This window comes from Eleginops maclovinus, chromosome 11, assembly GCF_036324505.1.
Source record: "Eleginops maclovinus isolate JMC-PN-2008 ecotype Puerto Natales chromosome 11, JC_Emac_rtc_rv5, whole genome shotgun sequence".
NCBI lineage: Eukaryota > Metazoa > Chordata > Actinopteri > Perciformes > Eleginopidae > Eleginops > Eleginops maclovinus.
The window spans coordinates 4,730,293-4,752,993 of record NC_086359.1 but is presented as its reverse complement, the minus strand read 5'-3'; the positions used below and the strand labels follow the sequence as shown (position 1 = coordinate 4,752,993).

Sequence of the window (22,701 nt, the reverse complement as noted above, 5' to 3'; positions counted from 1 at the left end):
TTACTTGTGTTTCAGCCTGCCAGCAAAAACACCATCAAAGGTGTTTGTTTGACCGGTCACACAAAAAGAGTACAACAATATTTTCATCCACCAGTTTCCTTTGAAATTGAAGGACTCTATTCAACTTAACAGTCCAGGGTTTTTTGGGTTTTTTTTGCAGCCTGATTCTGCAAGCGTGCCTTGATAAAAAAGCTTGATAATCACTTGCTACCTGTGTGTATCACAACAACCACTGAATAGATAGAAGCAATTTTTTTCCTGGTAAAAATACGGTATTCGAGGTACAGAAAATCCCAATTGTTTTTATTTTGTTCTGTCACCACACTATTGACACATCATAGCCCGTAAATCGCCTGCATTAGCATTGGATTATGAAAATAAAGGTTCAATAAATCACCAGTGGAGCAGTAAATGTGTGTAACTGGAAGGAAATTAAATAAGCCATGGCCATGGGGCTTTTGCTGTTTTATACTTTCTGTATACTTTGTACAATCAATCACACGCAGCCTTTTTGACAGTACATAATTTACAATGTGTGCCACCACGACACAGACTTGATGCCACGCTAACAGGCAAGTAATAAAATCCAACTGAAGATGATCGTAGTTGCAAAGCCCCGCTGAGTAAACGGGTCTTACGTTTGTGTGTCCCCATTCAACAAATGTTGAAAACAGACGCAACTGTCTCAGTTGAGGTAAACATCAGCCTCTTTTAGGACGTCCTCTTTCTGGTGGAAGTAGTCTCTGAACCAGGAAATGTGTTCCCTCTTCTGTTGGACTGTCAGGTAAGGGTTTTTGGACAGACCAGCCAGAACCAGCTCCATGAAGTGACGCACCGGTCCCTGTCGGGGGAAACCCTCCTGCAAGTGCTTCTCTAAGAAGATGTGCTCATGGAACGGGACGCTGGCTTCCTCCTCAAGTCCTAACATTGAGTAAGAAGATGCAGTCAGAGTCAATCTGTCATTCTCTGTATATTGCGCCAAAAAAAAGAAAAGTGTTACTCACCAACTTCGTTGTTGACTGGGTACTGCCACATTCTCCCCTCTTTGGTCCACTCGATCATTTCCTCAAGCCCGTTGCGGTGTGTTTGTTTGGAGGACAGAGACAGCTCATTAGCCAATTCCACGTCCCATAGAGTTGGCCGGGCTGTGAAAATGTCACATCAGCGTTAAGGGCAGAAGTCCTTTAGAAGTTCATTTCAACAGCTCAAATCAGACCAACACCGTTTTCAGTACAACAGTTATTTCTAAAGGACTTCATATAATCCTGTGCACCTCCCTTCAGACAAAGCTTTGTAAAAAGAAGCCCCTCAACCCCCATCTTAATATAATTATTTAGTTTTGCCCAATTCCTAGATGCTTATGGGATCATCATTGTTTCTGATGCCATAGACACTCGATAATTAAGACAAGATACCCAAATATTGATGTTTGTCATAACAGACAATTACAAAAAAAGGTATTTCCTAAGACTTCCTTTTTTTCCTCTTAACTATCTCCTTCTACGTGGTGTTACTTATTTCACAAGAACCTCCCCTGAAAACTTATAGAGCCCTCCTTTGAAAAACCTTTACCTACCCAGTAACCCCATTAATCAGCCACTGTAAGCAGAAATGAATACACAACAGTCGTAATACAACAACAAATAGATTCCTTATTACCAACTGTTGATTCAACTCCATCTTCATCAGTAGTGCTGGAGAAGATGTTAAGCCTTTTCCCTGACATATAGATCTTCCTAAAAAAAACACAAACAAACAGATCTTAAGCACATGTTCAATTTTCAAAGCTATCGGGGTGAAGAAGTGATGGGAGTTATTTACTTTCTTCGAGCACTGTAAAGCTCTGTGTTGATTCCCCTGTCGTGAGTGTATCCTGGACCGTCGTCATCAAACTGGATCTGATTAGCCGGCCGAGTGCTCAGTCTCCTGTCGGGGTTCTTTCCTACTTTCATGTGAGCGATGATGTCTCTGAGAAAAACATAGTTGGATTCATTTAGACTGATGCCTTTTGTTTTGCATTATACAGAATGAAAAGACGAAAATATATAATACATTTGAGACTTTTTAATAATGAAAGTGCCTAATGTTCACAACAATATTCATATTAAAAGAAATACCACAATCTAATTCAAGGTTAAGGTTTCATATTAGTTTATGTGGAACATTTAAAATTCCTAAAATAGATAAATCGATACTGTAAAAACAGAGGCTGCTGCAAGAAGAGCAGAAATATAATTACAAAATATCGTTAATTGACCTTTGGAAATGCAGCAGTAAAAATAACGTTTTTTTAGCGTTGATTTTAAAAAGAAAGAAAGAATAAAATCTGCTTCTGCCTAAAAATATACAAAACAATACCACAAGCCCATTTAATGATCCATTCCATGAACACTAATATAGTGGATACATACCCGAGGTTGTTCATGTCCCCTTTCTTCTGCGCCTCAGAGACGGCTTTGTGCTGCCTCAGCTGCCGGAGCAGGTCGGACTCGGCCTGGATGCTGTCAGGTAGGGTGGAGGCGGCTGCAGACGCAGCTGCAACCAGTTGAGGATCCAGTGTCTCACTAAAAAAACAAGAGGGAGAAAGACACAGCCAGATATCTTCAAGATCAGGGTGTGAAGTAAGTTCAAAGTGTGAAAGCACAAATAGCTCCAACAATCAAACGTTGGTTGTGAAAAGGCAGAAAAATGCGCAACGTAAAAAATTCCCAATTGGGATCAATAAAGCAATTCTATTCTATTTTATATTTTCTAGAAAACTGCTACCTTTTTTCTATATTTGTCTACTTCTTCTACTTTAATCGGCAGTGTGCCTTTGCTTTTCAAACCCCCTCTCACCTCTGTGATGAAGCCTCCTCTGTGGCCTTCTGAAACATACTGATGGTGCTCTCCATAGCTGCTGGCTTTGACTGGTGTGTGGAATCATGGCTTTGCCGTGGTTTCAAGCTTCTCAGCTTCCTCTTACTGGTTACATCCACCTTCATGCCTCCAAGAATATCCAGGAGACTGTCTTTCCCACTCTTAGCTTCAACAGTGTTCACTTCTGGTGGTGTTGCCTCAACCTGTTCAATTTTAACATCCTCCTGCTGCGTCGTACTTTCATCACCCGTCTTCAACACCATCGGCTCCTCCTCCCTTTGTTCCTCCATTTTCATAACTGTGCTGTCATCTTCAGCTTTCTGTGTCACCAAAGTTGGTGTTTCTGTCGGGTCAACTTCCTTTTCTGCAACTGTTTTCTCATCTTCAGTAGAAGAGGCAACATTGTCTTTCTTTTCACAGAGACTGACAGAGCTTGTGCTGAGGGCTTTGAGTCCACCTCCATTTGCAAACCTATATTAAAGAGAAGAAAACAGAGTTAATCATCATACAGGTGTGAATTGTAAGGAATCACACAGGTATGGTTAATAATAATACAACACAACATTCAGTTTAGTAGAAAATCAGCTTCTTAGGTTACAATTACTCTGCCTGTTCTCACCCAGGGAAATACTGAGTAAAGTGAGTGAGATGTTAGGTTATCAAGGTGGTCACTGGAACCATATTCCCTAGATTTTGCAAAAGGAATAAACTCATGAAATGCCATACCAAAGGAAATAGAAACCCAAACTGAAAACGTTTTTTAAAATGGTGACACACTGGGTGAAACAAAAGTCAAACCTACAATAACTTTTCTCCGAACACACACATATTAAGGAACAGATACCCAGAAATGAACATGAATACATACGGACATGGACACACACACACACATGAGACTAATGCACATAACGCACGTACTCTTGTCAATTATATGATGCCTTACATGGGACATAGGGTGCAATATAATGTTATTATGACCATTAAATACATTATATGTGTATACACGTTGGACACGACCTGCCACTGCATCAGTGCATAATGAGCTAATAGTTTCAACGTTAGCTTTTAGGGAAAGAACACCACATTTTCTATCTATTTGGAAATGCTCATGATTATCAAGTTATCAAAAACGCACTCCTTAACGACCTGGTATGTTGTGGCGGACCTTCATTAGTCACGCTGTATTATATCATATGTCCTTCTCACTCACCTAAATACAGCAGCTTTGTCACATTTAGCTGGCAACACACACGCCTCATATACACAGGCAGAAGACTTTCGGGCCGTGTACACAGTCCGGAATAAAAATCTGTACATGATTGCTTCTTGCAATGTCCTTCCACGCTCCTGACATTTGTCTCTGGTGCTACATAATAAGGTCACCCCCGTAATCTCGAGAAGAACATTGGTTCCGGATACCGGGGAGGACATTTGTACAAAGAGAGGGTACTCTCGTAGGGCAATATGGCATTTAATTAAGTTGTAATATAATTATTATTATTCAATTGTAGTATTAGTGATTTTTAAATTTAATTTATTTGACTTAATCGAGTTGTAATACATTACTTTTCAAACAAACGGATGCTCTGTCTGTGATTTACTCAACTAAAGTCTCGCGAGATCATACCCGGAACGTGACTCAAAATGGCGTTGGAACATAAGCGCTAATTCACGAGCGGTGGTCCCAGCTGCAATTCGTGAATTAGTTAGTCATTTATACCAAGAGATGGATATTCATCGAGGAAAATTAGCTTTGCGAAAAAAGTATTATTGCAAATCTTAACATTGACTGGTTTTATTCGTGTAAATTCCTGCTTAAATTCTGAAAGGAGAGGACAACTTCACACAGGTAAAATGTCAACGGAAGCTAAGTTGTTAGCATGCAAGCTAACGTTTATCAAATCCATCTCATTGAAAGTTAATATTAAAGAACCATGCGTTGGTTTGAATGGATTAAAACGAACACTGTTTTTATTTTTCGCATACCTTTGTAGCGTTTGATTGAATATACTTTGTATGTAGCTTGAGCGGTGTATGAAGCTAGTTGGTTGTTATTCCGTCAAAGTGGTTACCCGCTTTCTGTGTAGCTCAGTGTTTGTTTACACACATAAAGTATATAAAACCATTTAACAGATGCATGTATCCCCTCCACATTTTCATGTTGCATTGTAAACAAGTTACACTATTGGATCAAAGCGGAGATTGTTCAGCATTGCAGGCACTGATGCGCGAAAAGTCTTAGAGGAAGCTTCTGTAGAAATTAGCGCCTTCCGTCTGTGCAACATATTGACAACTATTCTCCAGAAAGTCCCATTAACTGCAATTTCAAGTTATGTTACAAATACCATTGTATTATCAAATCGAATGACTTGACCGCTGAAAACATTCCTGCATAGCTTTGCTTTATGATTTCATTTGTCACCATGACTGAAGCTTTATTCCTCCATAGTTTTAGTTTCTCCCTCTCCATAAACATGAACATTTTGCTTAACATCTACTTAACTCAGCTGTTATTGATATACTATCGTAGTTGTATATGTTTCTGCTACTGTTAGATATTGTTTTTTTATAGAATAGTTATCTAGAACATTTTATAGTGAGTATTGTTTGTGGTTCATGTCCTTTCTGCTGAGTATATGTGTATGGACTTGCTGCGGTTTTATCATCATTCTATTTTAAATGTCATGCCTTTTCCAGCTTTTAAAGACCTTGATGCCTGAACACATTGCTGCTATAACAAAAATAATTTCCCAATTTGGGATCAATAAAGTATCTATCTCTCAATGCTGCTTAGTTTATGACAAATTTGTATTTTTGATCTCATTAGTCCTGTATAACTCTTGCTTGTGTGTTGGGTTTCTCACACATTGCCTGACAAACATTAACAGGGATTTTATACAAAGCAACATTAACTAGCTTTTGGTAAACCTTCCATACACTTCAGTGAAACACCCACTCCATATGTTGCTAATCCCTGCCATAAACACCTGCAGCTCCTTCATTACACTGGTGCCTATAGAGGTAAATTAAAGGCTGTATTTTATTTTCTGCTCACAACTACATCAAGGCATTAACTAGTATGTCGTGACTGCTGTTTGTGGTTTCACACCCATTGAGTGTTTATTATCGGGAGTGGTCTATTCTAATGTACCTGAAAAACACAGCTGTCTAAGTGGAACTCTGAAATAGATTGTTTTTTGTATTTATGTGAAGGGTGATATTTACCAACCTGTGAACTTTTTGTAGCCATGGCGGAGGAACGTCGGCCGAAGCAGTGCACGGTCACAGTGCCCACAGAGTCCATGAAGGCCATGGCAGAGTCTGTGGGAGTCGGGCAGCTACAGGAGGAAAGCTGCGCGGCTCTAAGTGAAGAAGTCAGCTACAGAATAAAAGAAATTGCACAGGTGCGTCCCAGATGATTGAAGCAGACATTTTTCTGTCTGCCAACTGCTCTGAAATAACATCATTTAATGTCTCCGTGAGATATGAGCTATATCTTTACATTTTGTTTGATTTCTTTACTTTGTTTGTTCTACCTAGGATGCGCTCAAATTCATGCATCATGGGAAGAGGCGTAAATTAACCACCAGTGACATAGATAATGCTCTCAAACTAAAAAACGTGGAGGTAAGGGAGAACATTTATTACTGATTAAACCGCTGTTTATTACTTCCTGTTTTATTTTTAATAATGTGTTAACTAACTGTAACCGAATTCCTCTCGTTATAGCCGCTGTATGGTTTCCAGTCCCAAGAGTTTATCCCTTTTCGCTTTGCAAGTGGTGGTGGAAGAGAGCTTCATTTCTACGAGGAAAAGGAAGTCGACCTCAGTGACATTATTAACACACCGCTCCCCAGAGTTCCACTAGATGTGTCGCTCAAAGGTATCCATATAATCAGTATAACATGCTCCCAAATATTAAATGTTTTGTTTTTTTATTGAAAGCTTGTATAACCATACTTGTTTACTTATTCACAGCCCACTGGTTAAGCATTGAGGGGGTGCAGCCTTCTATTCCAGAGAATCCACCACCAGGTAATCCTTGTTTAGATTATTTTCTCTTAAAAGACACTTAAAAACCCTGGAGGAAAGATTCAAAACTGGGCTTTTTTTTCCTGCATTTCAGCACCAAAAGAGCAACAAAAGGTTGAATCGACGGAGCCGCTCAAAGTGGTCAAACCTGGTCAGGATGAGGAGGGTGCAATTCCAGGCAAGGGCCAGGGGGCAACCGCTGCTGATGGCAAAGGTCAGAATCTTACCTTATATTCAATTTTCCACTTTTCCATATGTTCTTCCGTCAAACTGCTTCCTTCTTCCCTCCCTAATTCGTCCTTGTTATGCTTGTCTGCTTCATCCTCTTGCTTTTCTGTCTCTTTCAGGAAAGGATAAGGGGCTTATAAGGTTGAAACCTCGCAGCACCCACGAGCTCTCTGTGGAACAGCAGCTCTACTACAAGGAAATCACAGAAGCGTGTGTTGGCTCCTGTGAAGCTAAGAGAGCTGTAAGTCCTGCCTTTCTGTATATATGTTTTATTTCATACATGCTGAGTAACAAAGCTATTACCTTTTCTTGTTTTGCTTAGAGAAGTTTTATTAATCGGCTATAAATAGTTTCCTAAAGGTATTTTAAACCTTGTTTGTCGTTTCCTCTTGTCTCATTCAGGAGGCTTTACAGAGCATCGCTACAGACCCTGGACTGTATCAGATGCTTCCAAGATTCAGCACATTTATCTCTGAAGGAGTAAGCATCTGTTCCCAAACATCATTCCCCTCGTATAAAATAACCAAGTGTATCTCTGCTGCATGTACTGACTGTATGCTCTCCTTCAAGGTTCGTGTAAATGTGGTGCAAAACAACCTGGCTCTGCTGATCTATCTCATGCGGATGGTCAAAGCTCTCATGGACAACCCCACACTGTATTTGGAGAAATACGTAAGTGCAGAAAACAAAAATCTGTTTACATTTAAAGGGGTTCATGTCAGTATATGCTTTCATTCTAACGTTACATATTTCTATCTGTATTTGCAGCTGCATGAGCTCATCCCAGCTGTGGTCACGTGTATTGTGAGTAAGCAGCTGTGTTTGCGACCAGATGTGGACAACCACTGGGCTCTGCGAGACTTTGCCGCTCGCCTCATGGCTCAGAGCTGTAAAACATTCAGCACAACGACCAACAACATCCAGTCCAGAATTACCAAGACTTTTACTAAGGTGGGTTATTGTGCTTTATTTTTTCCTCTCAAAATATTGAGGTAAAGATGTGTATTCCTTTGGGCTGTGTAATGTGTGTAGGGACTCCAAGGTAGTCAAAGAAAGGGTTCCAGATCCCGTAAAATAGAAATGATTTTCATTGAAGGCTGAGGAAAAGGCCTCAAAAGGGATGATGCTTCTGTCTGCAGCCACTGGTTTATGATGGGAGCCTCATCAGAGATCCACATGACCGAGATTAATTTCCAAGCAGAACATTATGCGGAAGGTCTCTATTAAGGACATGCAGGTGTATATTTTTAATATGACCCAAATAATGCTAAATCGAATACCCAGTGCATTATATTTTAGGAGATCACATAGAAAAATATTTCCAGCCTAGAATTTTACCTTTTAGCCCAGTTTAAAGCCCTTCACATACTGAACCAGGCTGTCATGTTTCCTCAGAGTTGGTTGGATGAGAAAACCCAGTGGACGACACGTTACGGCTGCATCGCTGGACTCGCTGAACTGGGACCTGATGTGAGTCTGATTCTGTTTTCCACGAGTCTTTTATCATTTTTCCGATCCGCACCAACCTCCTGATTTTGTCCCCCGCAGGTGATCAAGACGTTGATCCTTCCTCGGCTTACTGTAGAGGGTGCTCGCATCAAAGCAGTGATGGAAGGACCGGTGGTCTCTAATATTGATAAGATAGGAGCCGACCATGTTCAAAGCCTCTTACTGGTAATACTGCATTTAAAAGAATAATAAAATGCGTTGTCTATCAGAGTCAAAGTGTTTTACTCACACCCGGGTTCTGTTTGTTTTCAAAGAAACACTGTGCAAGTGTTATTGCCAAGATCCGACCTCAGCCTGACAGCGTGGAGCAGTATCGGACGGACTACGGTTACCTTGGACCCATGCTTTGCTCCCATGTCATGAAGGCCAGGACTCAAGCAGCGCTGCAAGCTCAACAAGTCAACAGAACCACATTAACAATCACACAGGTACATTCACCGCCGTAAAAACATCCATGCATTTTAGGCAATGAAACCAGCGACGCGTTTCATTGATGGCCGTTCATTTATGAGTGACTCGTCCTTTCCCTGCAGCCTCGGCCAACCCTCACTGTCTCACAAAGTGGGTCGCGCACTCCCAGCATCATTAAGGTCCCAAGCTCCCTCACCCTGATGTCCCCTCGACCAGGGACCCCATCACAGCCATCTCCGCCGGCAACAAAGTACATCGTCATGACAACCAGTGCCGGTTCCTCCTCAAGCCAGCAGGTACGTTCATTGTGATTTGAGTTTTACACTCAATCTTCTCCGGGTACCTTAAGCATCTGCAAAAAACCAATATTAGCATGCAAACAAAGCACGGATGGAAATGCAAATACTTAAATGTAGACGTGAAGCATCCTTAAACGTTGTATAATAAATAATGTGACATGTTGTGCTCATTTTCAGGTTCATATTTGTATTTAGTGCCTCTACTGTGACATCATTACATGCTTTTATGTTTGAAAGCTCTGTATTTCTCTCATACTGCCTGTGCTGCAGCACCTCTTTTCAGCCTCTGTCTGAAACCAGAGCCCAGTCTGCTCTGATGGGTTAGCTCACCAGCTCTGTTGTGATTGGACCGCTTAAAGACAACCCTCCCTTTTAAACTATTATGAGAAATTAGTTGTAGTGCTAGCCAATAGAAGCGCGAGTGTGACATAGTGTAAACAACAAAAAGGGATTTGAGCCTTTGCAGACCATTGACATGCACCAAAACGTATACAACGCACTACAGGAAACGGAAAACCCCCAAAAGCATAATATGGTTCGCTATAAAACTCTTCACAAATCTGTCTTTCTGTTTTCCCGATAGGTAATCACCCTCAGCTCTTCCCAGTCACCCTCCCCAGTCACCAGCACTGTTCCCAGCGCCACGTCCACCTTGCAGCCTTTGGTCAAACTGGAGCCTGGCGGTGGCCCTGGACTGTCGGGTACACGACCTATGCAGAAGTACATTGTTGTATCTCTGCCCTCGTCGGCCTCTTCCTCTTTGGAGGCTAAGAGCTCTGTGCTACCAACGTCGATTTCCTCAAACCCTTTAGAAGCAATGAAGCTCGAGCGGTCGGAGTCTCCTGGAGCGAGCACACAGTCGCCACACTGAGACTCGTATAGGTAGTGGAGGTTTTTATCATGTTGGTGCCGCTGAACACAGAAGGAGGTTCGTTTGGGTTGAACTTAAAGGGGTAAACTCTGGAGTGGTATGAAGGGGAATATCTGAACTCTGGACTGATCAGAGCAAATGTGACTAGACATTGTAAATATGTTAATGCCCAATGAAAACGTAGGTCCAGCTGTGAGATCTGTAATGTTTCAGCTTATATTCAAATTGATTTCATGTTCTTTTTTTACTCTAAAATAAATCAGATTTTGTATGAATTTCTCTATCTTGGTGTGTTTTTATAATTCTGTTATCATTTTAAGCAAATACCCTTAGATATGTCTTCAAAACAGTAACAATAACACTGAAAAATAATCTATTATAACCTCATATTTGTTTAACTAAGGACATAATTCCCCATTATGTGTGGTTAACATAAAATTCCACCAAGGAAATAAGGTATCTTGGTACAAAGAATGTGTCTGCTTATAAATCATTATCATTACTTGAATACCAGCCTGTTTATTTATCAAGTAGATAAATAGTGCTATTTCCCAGAGAGGAGCGCTATATGACATGTAATGGTAGTCCATTTAACACTTTCTTTGCAGTGTATTCGTGGTGTGTGAAACATCTATGCTTAATATTATGTTAGGTAGCCAATTCAAATGAATAACATGTCGATGTAAGACATTTTAGAGGCGTACACGAATTGACTGATCTTTTATTTTGAAGGAGAAGACTGACCCGCCGGAACTTCCGGTATAGAGCGCAGAGTTTCCTTTACTCTCAACGCGGTTACTTTTTGTAGTCACTTGAAGTCCCTCTGAGGAACAAGGTGGAGGTGCAGTCAAGATAACGAGTGAACTGTTGAGGAATCAGAAACAAAGATGCATTTCAAAGTACGAGCTGCAACAAAAGAAGACTGCAAAGAAATATCGAGAATGATAATGGTGAGCTTCGGCTGGTTAAGCTGACATGCTGCTTTTCCAGTGCCTAATGTAATACACCTGACTCCACCGTTGTGCTGAAACCATAAAGGTTGAAGCGCTGATTCTACGTTTAAGGTTATTTGTTAAATGACAGAGCCTATACATTCACACCATTCGTCTCCTACATATTGACATATAAAGTGTGGGTTTTTAACTCCCCTTTTCTTAGGAATTGGCGGTTTATGAAAAAATGCCCGACCAAGTGAAGATATCCCATGAAGGTAATGCTCCTAATAACTGATTGGGAAGATACTGCAAATTATGGTATTGCGTTTTTCCCTGCTTTGGATATAAATGTCTGTTAAAAAGCTGCACCGTATTATGGGTGGTACTGGGTTTGCAGGTTGAAGTGTGACACTGAGGTGGAAAGTAACTAAGTACATTTACTCAGTACACATTTTCATTTGTACTGCAATACTTCTACTGTACTACATTCTGGGTGCCAAATTTGTTCAGATATTGACACACACAATACATCTTTTAAATTGTGATTTTTTTGGGGGGGGGGGGGTATAGATTAAACCATCCAACATCATATTTAAGTCCCTAAAACCGTGGGAGGGTTTTGCTTTTAAATGATACACAATATTTTCCTGAGTTTTTCCTGCAAGTACTTTTACTCCTAGTACATCTTTCTAATCGTACTTAAATACTTTTGCTTGAGTTCCAATCACGATGCAGCACTTTTAATTAAACGGAATTATTATAACAGTGTGGTATTATTACTTTCACTCAAGTGAAGAAGCTGAATACCTTTTCCTTCACCGTCTAAAATGAAAGCTACAGTGTCCGTTAGTTATTATAGCATGCAATAACAAATGCAAGACTTGACTTGCAACGTGACAGAGAGAAATAGGTTTGCACTAATCAGTAACTGTATCAGGAGGCAGAGTGCAAGGCAGTGAATTATTTCCACTTTTCCCTTATTGTTTGTCATCCAAGCTGAGTTTCTGTATGCGTTACTCCTAATAAATACAGCAGCCGGACAGTACAAGGTATGACTAGTACAATAAAAAGGTACCAGAGTTGAGTTTTTGACCACTAGTGCAGAGCAGTATTTTTTACAAGTGCTGACTTGTTTGTACCAGTGTTGGAAGAAGTACTAAGATCCTTTAGTTAAGTACAAGTACACATACTGTTGCCTTAAAGTTCTCCACTTCAAGTCAAAGTTGTGATTTTATTAAAGTACAAAAGGTAAAAGTACTCGTTCTGCACACTGACACATTCAGAATAATATAAAGCACAGAAATAGTATCAGCTAAATCTCCTCAAAGTATGAACAGTGAAATGATTTGTAATGCAGAATGGATATTATCACAGTATTATATGATTATGGTTATTATATCCTCCTGTTTTGTGAGAGTACAGTACTGCATTATACCATCTCAGAATACAGTATATGAGTTGTTATGTGCAGTAATGCAGATGATTAGTAATATTTCTAATGTATACATGTGGCTTTAAGGTGCTTTTATCTGTGTACTTTCAGAATTGGAGCGGGACGGTTTCTGCCAGAATCCCTTCTTTGAATGCCTCGTTGCAGAAGTTCCTGAGGAGAATAAATCTACAGAAGGTAAAGTGTTGATCAAAGCCATGGTTATCGTCCCCTGTCAGCATGCTTCAAACATATCGGCAGCTAGCACAGATCATTAAAGGATATTTTAATCGGCGTGTTAATGTTTCTGTAACTCTCTCTGCTTGTCTTTTAAGAGCTTGTTCCTTTTTGTCCGTTGTAGGATTCACAGTAGTTGGATACGCCCTTTACTTTTACACTTACAGTACATGGAAGGGGCGGACGGTTTATTTGGAGGACCTGTATGTGATGCCAGAATTCAGAGGTAGACTATGTGTTTTCAAGAAAGTTCTGTCTTAGTTTTTCAATTTGTGTTTCATTCATTTTGTAAATGTTTTGATTGCTTTACAGGAAATGGATTTGGAAAGGGTTTACTGTGCAAAGTGGCTGAGGTAAGACTGCTCTCTTTAAAGATATATTCGTCATGATTAGTACGGCTGAAAAGTGACAGGAAAGAGGAGAGAGGGAGGGGACGACATGTGTTAAGGACTCATACTTTAGACACACATTCTGCAAGTTGAGCTAATACGGCGCCCCGAGGATGTTTGTCGGCCTGTGATGAAGAGGAAGATGACTGTTCTGTTTTCTCAGGTGGGGAAGAAGCAGCAGTGTGTGCGGCTGCAGTTGTCTGTGTTGGACTGGAATACCCCATCGCGAGACTTCTACGCTGCCAAAGGGGCTCAGGACCTCACAGACAGCGAAGGATGGCACTTTATACGTTTTGACGGACAACACCTGGACGATTTGGCCAATGAAGCTCCAAAAGATTGAAAGTCTGCAGAGGAAAAAATGTATCTTGCTCTGAAAGGACGTCACTGGTGCCAAATTAAGCTTCACGGTCCCTGGTATGTCATTTTAAATACTCAGTTTTGTATTAAAGTACCTTTGACCCTCATTCATTTTGCTGTCATGAATAATCTTTGTCTCCTTTAAGTGAAGAATGCTAATTCTGTGTGCATTAAGTTTGTTTGTAAAACATCAGACTTCACTACTGTATACCTGGGACCTCACTGCCTTTTTTAAAATCATGAACATAATCATGTTTCCTCTCAACAAGAACCTGGGTGTAATCTATATGCTTTTAATTAAACCACCTCTGACCTTCCTTCCTCTCACAGCGTTGTCACCTTTCAGTGCCACATGTGTTTTCTTAATGATGAAATTAAACAGAGTGATCCTGAGATGATGCTTTACTTTATTTAGTGTCAGTGAAGTTGGTTTTCATCAGTTTCCCAGGTGTGTATGTATGTACATATACATACTGATATGTAAATGTATTTTTTATTTCTTTACATATGTATTTGTATTTTTTTTATCCTTGGGATTTCGATCTCTCTGTCTGTACACACGAACTGAAAGACTGACAATACACTGGTATTACACTTAAATCCAATCCTAGATGTAACGCCATACCACTCCAGTAGGTGTGGCACATTTAACTAACGGTGTCATGACTTTAATATTACCTTTAAAGTAGTGTTTGCTTTGTTTAAAGGAGTCAAAGCAGATGATTGCAAACAAGCTCAGTAACCAAAAACAGGTGAACACGTTTTATTTTTTTAATATCTTTTCATGAAATATGTCGGGAATCACGGTGAACATTTGATATGGTTGTTACGCAATCAGCTACTAAAAATATTTGAGTATAAAACTATAAAACATACTTTAAATCCACAGCAACACACACACAATCACCCAATGTATGACTTTAACAACATACACCTGCTAAAAAAAAAGGTACAAATAAGACATTTACATTTGTGTTACTCAAATGTTCTGGCTCAAAGCTGGGATTCAAATCAGATCAGGTTTTTTTGAGCTCTTGGTGTTTTTGCAGACAAATTATTGACCAGAAAACCTGAGGCAGGTTTGAGGATGCATGGGTACACAAAGGATTATACTTGATTAAATATCTCTAACTTGAGTGCATCCACAGTCCTACTAAATAGTGATAAATAGGAGTTTAAAAAATACAAATCTATGTAAACTTGAATATATTTATGTAGTATACAGTACACGCCCTACTGTCAGATGGTATGATTTGTCATGGTATAGTTATCAGCTTAGGATCAGGTCTTCCTGTAGCAATCATTATAATAAAGCTGGATATTACAAATTCATGTTCAGCTAAATGTAGCGTTAAAAAGTTGGATAAAACCAAATCAAATCAAGAAAGCTGCTTTTAAACTCCTAAACATTGATTATGATCATTGAGGAAACTGAACGTGGACTTGAATTAAATGTATTATGTCAACAAGTTCCACAATGAAGTTATTTGAAAGCAATAATATTAAGTTGAATACATTTAATGTTGTATTAATATTATTGCTTTTAACTAACCTGATACAGTTGTGTGAAATCTTGAGTCTTATCAAAAGGGTTTTCCACTGTCATTGTCTGGTGAATTGCTCTGGTCAGCTCCCTTCGCCTCTCAGACATACGCATTTCTTCCATAGTTGCTCGGGGCAGACTGAGTCATCGCTCCAGGTGAGAGCACGTGTCCTCTGGAGGACGGTTGGTATGGATATGGTCTAAAACACAAGACAAGTTTCAGTTCTATGCACAGAGGTGGGAGAAGTACTCAGATCTTGTACTTGAGTAAAAGTAGAAGTACTCAGATCTTGTACTTGAGTAAAAGTAGAAGTACTCAGATCTTGTTCTTGAGTAAAAGTAGAAGTACTCAGATCTTGAGTAAAAGTAGAAGTACTCAGATCTTGCAAAAAGTAGAAGTACTCAGATCTTGTACTTGAGTAAAAGTAGAAGTACTCAGATCTTGTACTTGAGTAAAGTAGAAGTACTCAGATCTTGTACTTGAGTAAAAGTAGAAGTACTCAGATCTTGTACTTGAGTAAAGTAGAAGTACTCAGATCTTGTACTTGAGTAAAAGTAGAAGTACTCAGATCTTGTACTTGAGTAAAAGTAGAAGTACTCAGATCTTGTAGTTGAGTAAAGTAGAAGTACTCAGATCTTGTACTTGAGTAAAGTAGAAGTACTCAGATCTTGTTCTTGAGTAAAGTAGAAGTACTCAGATCTTGTACTTGAGTAAAGTAGAAGTACTCAGATCTTGTTCTTGAGTAAAGTAGAAGTACTCAGATCTTTTTCTTGAGTAAAAGTAGAAGTACTCAGATCTTGTACTTGAGTAAAGTAGAAGTACTCAGGTCTTGTACTTGAGTAAAGTAGAAGTACCAGAGTGTAGGAATACTCTGTCACAGTAAAAGTATTCTAAATGTTCCTCCAGTGAAAGTAGAAAGTACTCTCCTCTAAATGTACTTAAAGTAGCGACAGTAAAAGTAGTCATTGTCTGATTGGTCCATTTCAGAATAATATCTCTGATATGTTTTATAATGATTGATCATTAAAGTGTTCTCAGAGCTGGTAAAGGTGCAGCTAGTTTGAATGGCTTTGTATACTGCAGGGTAGCTGCTGGATTTACTCCAGGTGAACTAAAGTCTGATTTAAGGGTTGATTATATTTACCATCATTAATCCAAATCTGCCTAGCAACTAAAGGGATGAAATAAATGTCGTGGAGGAAACGTACACAATTTACCTCTGAATTGTAGTGGAGTAGAAGTACAAAGTAGCATACAATGGAAATACTCAAGTGAAGTAGAAGTACCTCAACATTATACTTAAGTAAGTATTTGACTAAATGTACATAGTTAGTTCCCACCTCTGACTATGCAGCATTTCTACTTCACACATTCGACACATACTCACATTTTTTCGCTCGGATCGTTGACTTTGCAAGCAAACAACAGGCACGCACCTCCACAGATGGCAAGTGTGCCTGAAGACCAGCCAATATACAGGCCCTCTCCGATCTCATACCTGTGACACAATCACAGTGAAAACATTTTAAAAAAACCTGAATATTGAGCCGCTTTTTCAACTGAACGACACAGTGACGCATGAATGTGTTGACTCACTTTGTCCCTGGATAAAACTGATCAAAGAACTGCTGAGTGATGTTGGCTGCATACCAAGATATGGCAATCATGGTGCAAATCCCTTCACAAAACAAAACACAGAACAGGGTTTACTTTAGACAAGCGGGATGTATTTCTCGATGAGAACAAAGCACACAGCTAAAAGCTACGATAAAATGAACAAGGTCCAACACCTTTCTAAGTGTTTGAGAGTCATTTTAAGATTCGATTAACAGGAAAGCCATGCTGCGAATATCAGTCCCATTCACATGAAGGTGGATAACTTTGGTGAGCCAGCAAATGTAAGCTAGACTTTTTAAAGTATGAAACTGATCAATCAAGCGTGACGTTTCCGAGTCTCTCCGATGGAATAGGTAGCAGTCACACCTCCAATAGTCACTGAAGCCACTCAAAATGATCATAGGGGACTGTTAAAATGTCTTTTGTCAGAGTACTTGATTTATTGATTGAGCTCAGGATGTGACGAGTATATCCTATCCTATCTTAGAAAGTATTTACCCCTTCTATCCAATTATTAAGAAACCTGCAATGGTAGAGGTCAGCTTTATATCCACTATACACGGTCTACAAGGTATATCTTGATATCAGTATTATTGATAATGGAAAATGGACAGAGTTGTAACATTTGAAATACTTAAACTTGCACAAAGTACTCTGGGACGACCAGTGTCCGCTCTCTGCGTACGTTTTGATATCTCACATAGCGGGACTCATTCTCCCAATCCAAATACCTTTGTTACTGGCAGCCTTTTGTGCATCAGCAGGTTTGGATAACCTTCTGAACTGGTGAGCCATTTGCTGATAGCTTGTCTTCTGTACACAGAGATTTGGGTGGCGGACATGATTTACCTTTCTGGGGTGTTTTTGCTTTGTGTGTCCTTTTATTTTTCAAAGTATTAATCAGGGACCTTCCATCATAACCCAAATACATTTCAAAAGACTTCTGAATAAAGTTTTGTTTTCGGTTGCATCGTCATCACATCCATAAGTCTTTACCCTGTAATAAAAAGAAGACTCCTCCAATGGCTGCGATCCTCCCCTTCAGGACGTAGTTTTCTCCTCCTATCTTTGAGCACTTCATTCCTACGAGAGTTGCCACGAGGCCGAATGTCCCAAACACAATGGCAGCGATCATGAGTGCCCGGGAGGCCTGAATGTACCCTGTGTGCAAACATAAAGAAAATAGCAGAGTGTGGACTTGTATCAACATCACAGTTTTTCCTATTGTGTTCAAAAATTCAAGTTGTAGACACAGGGATGACGTTTATTGACACAACAAGCCCCCTAGTGGCTCAGGTATGGTTACTTTAGTCCTATGAGAACAGGCTAAGACTACACAAAACACATCTCAACAAAAATATGTTCTTCAATCCATCCAAACATCCAGCGTATTCCAAAAGATGGAATATGTTTGAAGATGTAAATTGAGTCCCTTGACTGTCAGTGAGTCAATTCCTGCTTCCTCGGAGGGGTCTGATTCATGACAGCAACTTTTTCAACACCCAGTTTCAACAAACAGAAGTATGTGTGATTGGAAAAGCATGCTAAATGTTTACCTCAGGGCTCATGACAACCAGTTTCATGTGTCCCTGGTCTCCTAACTGGTAGTTTTATTGTGTCCCACAAATTCTCAAAGCTTATATTATTTTATGAGTCTATTAGTCTGGGTTCACGGGGGTTGTGCATGCTTATCTTCTCCCTCATTATATTATATCTTATATTATCCATTTTTACTACAGATTATAGCCAGTACAGTAGAACACTCCTAAAGGTACACTACGGTCCTGTCTCGGGAAACAACAGACAATAAGAACAGCTGGTGAGTTTGATCCAGTGGTATAAGATGTCAACAGCAACTCTGTTTTTAACTTTACATAACCTTATCACATTGGAGATGAATAGTTTTTGTTGAGCTCTGTTACAAAAGCTGTCCCCACACGACTTTTATACTGCTTTATAAGGTCTTGCTCATTTGCTACGTGGCAATCCTGATTCATAATCCTGATTCCTTGAGTAGGTGGCTTAGCATTAAAACCAGATAAGTACTAATAGACGCTAATAAAGCTATTTATTTGTTGGCCACGTACCATTTAGTGCGAGCAAAGATGGAAAATCGCGGCAGTTGTGAACTCCCGTAGAGTCAGTTGCACAGGACATCCATAGGTTTTCATAGATGGTAGACGTGGTGATAACGTTACCATCCACTGAAGAGACCTTCCAGTATCGATTTGGAAGTGCGATCCCAACCATCAGCCAGGCCAGAAACCCCAGGAAGAAGGCCAAAGCTTCAACTATGGCATTCATACTCGCTTGTTTCCTTTATCCGACCAATGTCGAGTTATCCCAAATAATACAAATGTTGATTTCCAGTTATCTTCCTGCGCAAACGTGTGGATTTGTCGGCCTCAAAGTCTCCAGTGTGTGCCAGACCCATTCCCACCAACCCCCTGAGCTAAGATGATACAGAAAATCCACAAATCAATGATTCATCCCAAATTGCCCACTTATGATTCCCCCTTTTATTCTCAGCTCTATTGAACCTATTCAAAGACTCCAAATGTTTACCCAAGTGAAGTTTCGCCAACCTTTAAACCTGCGCTTAGTAACGTCTATAGACTCGCAGCTATTTGTCACCTTTTGACGTTCCCTTTGAACACTGTGTCAATAATTTCAAACGGTTATTGATGGGATTCAAGTCACGTTTTGGCTCCTCACATTTCCCCTGTGTCCGAGGGATGATGGCTGGGTGAGTGGAGCTGTGGGGTGAATATACAGTCAATGATCCCCACACACCCAGGCACAGATGTTCCCCTGCTGATAAACCTGTTTGCTTGTCTGACAACTGAGCCCAGGAGACGCGTCATTATTAGTGAACAAATGAAGCGTTGTTTGCCCGTTATCAGGCCTTTATCATCTCAGTGATGAAGATGAAGATGAAGTGACTCTGCGGTCTTTAGGCCACACATGACTTTACCCTTTTTTCAAATGGTTTAAAACTCAAAGTGGACTTCATGTACATATTTAAAGACATATTTCAGGTGGTTTTGTTCAATATTACATTATTTTATAGGAGTACACAGTCACAAAAAGAATGATTGCACAATAAATTACAACAGCTTGACTACACTGTTCATTAAATAAAATATGCAATTACCACGTAAAATGTCAATACTCATTGGTACGCTCTTGTAAAATGTCAGGTATGCTGTGCTGTATAAGGGGAAATTGTTATGTAAAAACTTATTGGGCTTTTTTTAATCAACTAAGATTTGTTTGAAAATGTTTCCAACTTGAATTGACTGAATTTATTTGAAAACTGGTCTTATTTACACATGGATTGTTATATATGTCTACAGTTATACTGTTTATGACCTTATTTTGTTTAATTGAAATATAAAATCATAAAGCACAATCGAAGGGTGTAAATCCCTCTTATTCCACACACGTTACAGAGCTAATGTGTTGTATTTTGCAGCTGCTCTTGTAGATAGCACCAGGAGTATAGCAGGATATAAGTTATCCATCCACACGTCTGTTAGGTTGGGCTTTCTGATTCTGTTTGTATAGCTTCTATACATTTTCGAACAAAGACGAGTCTCTGCAATGATGCACAATCCTGTATATAAAGCCATTTTTCTCTAAGTATGACGTAGATTTGAAAATGCATAGTCAGCTATTACATAAAGCTGATTCATCAAAAAGGATAATTGATAATGTGAAATATATTTATAGAAGCTTAAGTAAATATAATTAACTACGATTAAAAGACACATTTCTTCTTCTTTTTGTACCAAAAAAGGGACTTTCCCAAGAGCTTACACTGTCAAACACTCAGCTGTTAGAAAGTAACATTTTTCTCACTTACCTGGAAGAGCGAAAAGAGATGGAAAGTCTCGACAGTTATAGATCCCTGTTGAGTCACTCGCACAAGACATCCAGAGGTTCTCGTAGATTGTGGAGGTTGTAATGACGCTGCCATCTGTTGTGGATTCTTTCCAATACTGATCTTGCAGTGATATGTAAATCAATATCCAGCTTGCAAAACCTAGGAAAAGTGCTATAACCTCGACGATCTCTTTCATCTTGGAAGTAATTGTCTATTAATAATTAGCAAACCTGATAGTTAATGCCTCTGTGAGGAGCTCTATTCGCAACTTCTGTATCTGATATACATTTTGGAAGTGTGAGAACTGACTCAGGGTTCCCCCCCCCCCCCCCCCCCCTCATGCACTGAAACCTGGACTAATTGATTTGTTCCTTGTAGCTACATTATAAGTCTGCTATTCCCGCCCAAAAGTGATGACATTTCACACGCCTGGAATTGAACTATAGGGATGTAAATATACATATTTTTCCTCTCTCTCTTTTGATTGGAGGTGGAGGTAAAGTTTATCACTGCTTTAAATCTGCGGATCCTTTGGCACTGATTGCTGAATCGCGTGCTGTTGAATCTTCTTCACCAGGCGGTAAACATCGCAATTCATTATTTTACATTGTTTTAAGAAGAACTGTAGTCTTGCATTGTAGTACATTGCAATATAAATATAAATCAGAGAACCTTTAAATGATATGATCTCATTAAGTGGTGATGCTATTGTAGGTGTATGGATGTCCTTTTTTGGTTGCTCCCATCATCTTGTCCTCTTGCTTGGATCCCCCTTTAAAAAAAGAAAAAGGTAGCTTGTGATTTTAGGGGAGGTCATTTGAGGTTCTATCTGCAAATACCATTGTAAAAATACTGAATAGAGGGCAGAGCAAACATGAAAGCTGGGGTATTGGTGGGGGATTTACTGGAGGCAGAAAGTGTCTGTTTCAGTCCTGGTTATGCATTAACAAGTCTGCAGCGGGACAAAGGATGCATTGCTCTTTGTAAATACATTATTTGCACTGGAGCGCATAGATTTAGCCCTGATGAAATTCTGTGTTGAAATAGTACAATGCTGATTAAACACCAGACTGTTCTAACACACCCTAATAATGGATAACTCCACCCTATGCATTAGGCAATAAATGCAAGCATGCACAAATCTATCCTATACATATACATATAGGTACTGATGTGGGTACATTTAATCTTTGCACCGGCCTTTCTTTAAGATGACTATACCAAATAAGGCGACTTCACCCTTGTTTACCCTTTGTTTGTGTTAAGCTGTTTTTATATGCGAAACTTCACCATTTACAGTCTGTGTCTTATCAAATGTGAATTCTGTTCTGCCGACCAGTAATCAGAAGCACAGTTCAAAGTACCGTCATATACTTAAAGCATATTGAATAGACATTCAGGCGTTAAATCATAATCTTTTGTCTGTTAATATTTTATTTCCCTGCCCTTGCCTTGATTTATTTAGTTTTGTCCCCGCTGACCTCCTCACTGGAAAGGGAAAGTTCACTCAGATGTGTGTTAAAATCCTAAGCATGCTTTCATTGGGTGAATTCACAAATGTTTGCACACCACATGTAATAATATCCCACTTTTATATTGTGTTAGATGTAATTCAGCCCGTCGATAGTGTCTTATTTGTCAGATAGTTTACATCATTTTACTTTACAGTCAACTTTTACATTTTCACTCTTTTAGTTTGGTTTTATTTTCACATTTTGAGATGTTTGTATTCACTTGTTTCAACATTATGTGAAATGAAAAAACGTTGGCTGTGGCTGTGGGGGAGTGCGGCCGCCTTTCAACCAGAAGGCTGTCGGTTCAATCCCAAGCCGTGCATTCAACCTGTCGATGTTTCCTTTAGCAAGATACTGAACCCTGAGTTGCACCCCATGGCCAACTGTGTGTGAGTGTGTGTGAACGTTAGCTTACCTAAAGCAAGTGGTTCTGCTCTGTATGAATGAGGTGTGAACGGGTGAATGAATAATATGTAAGGCGCTTTGAGGGGTCGAAAAGACCTGATGAGGCGCTATATGAGTACATAATTGTTTGCAGGTGTACAAAGAACAGTTCCCAAAAATAAGCAGGTGAAGTTAAA

General features: G+C 39.6%; 4 protein-coding genes across 5 annotated transcripts; 2 read left to right on the top strand and 2 right to left on the bottom strand.

Moving 5' to 3' along the window:
• Positions 1 to 282: 282 nt before the first annotated feature.
• Positions 283 to 4,266, bottom strand: mrps31 (mitochondrial ribosomal protein S31). The gene is made up of 7 exons (XM_063896163.1): positions 4,070 to 4,266; positions 2,839 to 3,330; positions 2,412 to 2,564; positions 1,822 to 1,968; positions 1,660 to 1,736; positions 1,005 to 1,145; positions 283 to 921 (listed from the first exon to the last, which is right to left on the bottom strand). Exons 1-7 carry the CDS (start codon positions 4,174 to 4,176, stop codon positions 686 to 688), a joined length of 1,353 nt encoding a protein of 450 aa, XP_063752233.1. The 5' UTR covers positions 4,177 to 4,266; the 3' UTR covers positions 283 to 685.
• Positions 4,267 to 4,497: 231 nt separating this feature from the next.
• taf6 (TAF6 RNA polymerase II, TATA box binding protein (TBP)-associated factor) lies at positions 4,498 to 10,484 on the top strand. The gene is made up of 15 exons (XM_063894286.1): positions 4,498 to 4,708; positions 6,106 to 6,263; positions 6,400 to 6,486; positions 6,589 to 6,742; positions 6,838 to 6,894; positions 6,986 to 7,105; positions 7,239 to 7,360; positions 7,522 to 7,599; positions 7,690 to 7,791; positions 7,888 to 8,070; positions 8,515 to 8,589; positions 8,668 to 8,793; positions 8,883 to 9,056; positions 9,162 to 9,335; positions 9,922 to 10,484. Exons 2-15 carry the CDS (start codon positions 6,108 to 6,110, stop codon positions 10,207 to 10,209), a joined length of 1,896 nt encoding a protein of 631 aa, XP_063750356.1. The 5' UTR covers positions 4,498 to 4,708; positions 6,106 to 6,107; the 3' UTR covers positions 10,210 to 10,484.
• Positions 10,485 to 10,961: 477 nt separating this feature from the next.
• Positions 10,962 to 13,666, top strand: sat2b (spermidine/spermine N1-acetyltransferase family member 2b). The gene is made up of 6 exons (XM_063895526.1): positions 10,962 to 11,159; positions 11,368 to 11,419; positions 12,688 to 12,771; positions 12,935 to 13,036; positions 13,123 to 13,163; positions 13,363 to 13,666. The coding sequence occupies exons 1-6, from the start codon at positions 11,097 to 11,099 to the stop codon at positions 13,540 to 13,542; spliced, it is 522 nt and encodes a 173-aa protein (XP_063751596.1). The 5' UTR covers positions 10,962 to 11,096; the 3' UTR covers positions 13,543 to 13,666.
• Positions 13,667 to 14,348: 682 nt separating this feature from the next.
• Positions 14,349 to 20,806, bottom strand: LOC134872409 (claudin-15-like). Of its 2 annotated transcripts, none has more exons than XM_063895687.1 (5): positions 20,586 to 20,806; positions 17,717 to 17,881; positions 16,700 to 16,781; positions 16,491 to 16,601; positions 14,349 to 15,302 (listed from the first exon to the last, which is right to left on the bottom strand). In XM_063895687.1, exons 1-5 carry the CDS (start codon positions 20,800 to 20,802, stop codon positions 15,203 to 15,205), a joined length of 675 nt encoding a protein of 224 aa, XP_063751757.1. In that variant the 5' UTR covers positions 20,803 to 20,806; the 3' UTR covers positions 14,349 to 15,202. The 2 variants fall into 2 exon arrangements, with proteins under 2 accessions (XP_063751757.1, XP_063751756.1); XM_063895686.1 differs by lacking the exon at positions 20,586 to 20,806 and adding an exon at positions 18,808 to 19,225 and having other exon boundaries at positions 14,360 to 15,302.
• Between the last annotated feature and the right edge of the window lie 1,895 nt (positions 20,807 to 22,701).

Excerpts from the sequence above, each read along its gene's own strand:
- taf6 (XM_063894286.1), top strand. The coding sequence starts at position 6,108 with ATGGCGGAGGAACGTCGGCCGAAGCAGTGCACGGTCACAGTGCCCACA. Across the intron at positions 6,264-6,399 it reads GAATAAAAGAAATTGCACAG|GATGCGCTCAAATTCATGCA; the intron begins GTGCGTCCCAGA and ends TGTTCTACCTAG. Across the intron at positions 9,336-9,921 it reads GTTCCTCCTCAAGCCAGCAG|GTAATCACCCTCAGCTCTTC; the intron begins GTACGTTCATTG and ends TTTTCCCGATAG.
- sat2b (XM_063895526.1), top strand. The coding sequence starts at position 11,097 with ATGCATTTCAAAGTACGAGCTGCAACAAAAGAAGACTGCAAAGAAATA. Across the intron at positions 12,772-12,934 it reads GGAGAATAAATCTACAGAAG|GATTCACAGTAGTTGGATAC; the intron begins GTAAAGTGTTGA and ends TGTCCGTTGTAG. Across the intron at positions 13,164-13,362 it reads TACTGTGCAAAGTGGCTGAG|GTGGGGAAGAAGCAGCAGTG; the intron begins GTAAGACTGCTC and ends CTGTTTTCTCAG.
- LOC134872409 (XM_063895687.1), bottom strand. The coding sequence starts at position 20,802 with ATGAAAGAGATCGTCGAGGTTATAGCACTTTTCCTAGGTTTTGCAAGC. Across the intron at positions 17,882-20,585 it reads ATCTCTTTTCGCTCTTCCAG|GGTACATTCAGGCCTCCCGG; the intron begins GTAAGTGAGAAA and ends GTTTGCACACAG. Across the intron at positions 15,303-16,490 it reads AACGATCCGAGCGAAAAAAT|ACCATATCCATACCAACCGT; the intron begins GTGAGTATGTGT and ends CTTGTGTTTTAG.
- mrps31 (XM_063896163.1), bottom strand. The coding sequence starts at position 4,176 with ATGTACAGATTTTTATTCCGGACTGTGTACACGGCCCGAAAGTCTTCT. Across the intron at positions 1,146-1,659 it reads TGGAGTTGAATCAACAGTTG|CCCGGCCAACTCTATGGGAC; the intron begins GTAATAAGGAAT and ends ACATTTTCACAG. Across the intron at positions 922-1,004 it reads CCCAGTCAACAACGAAGTTG|GACTTGAGGAGGAAGCCAGC; the intron begins GTGAGTAACACT and ends ACTCAATGTTAG.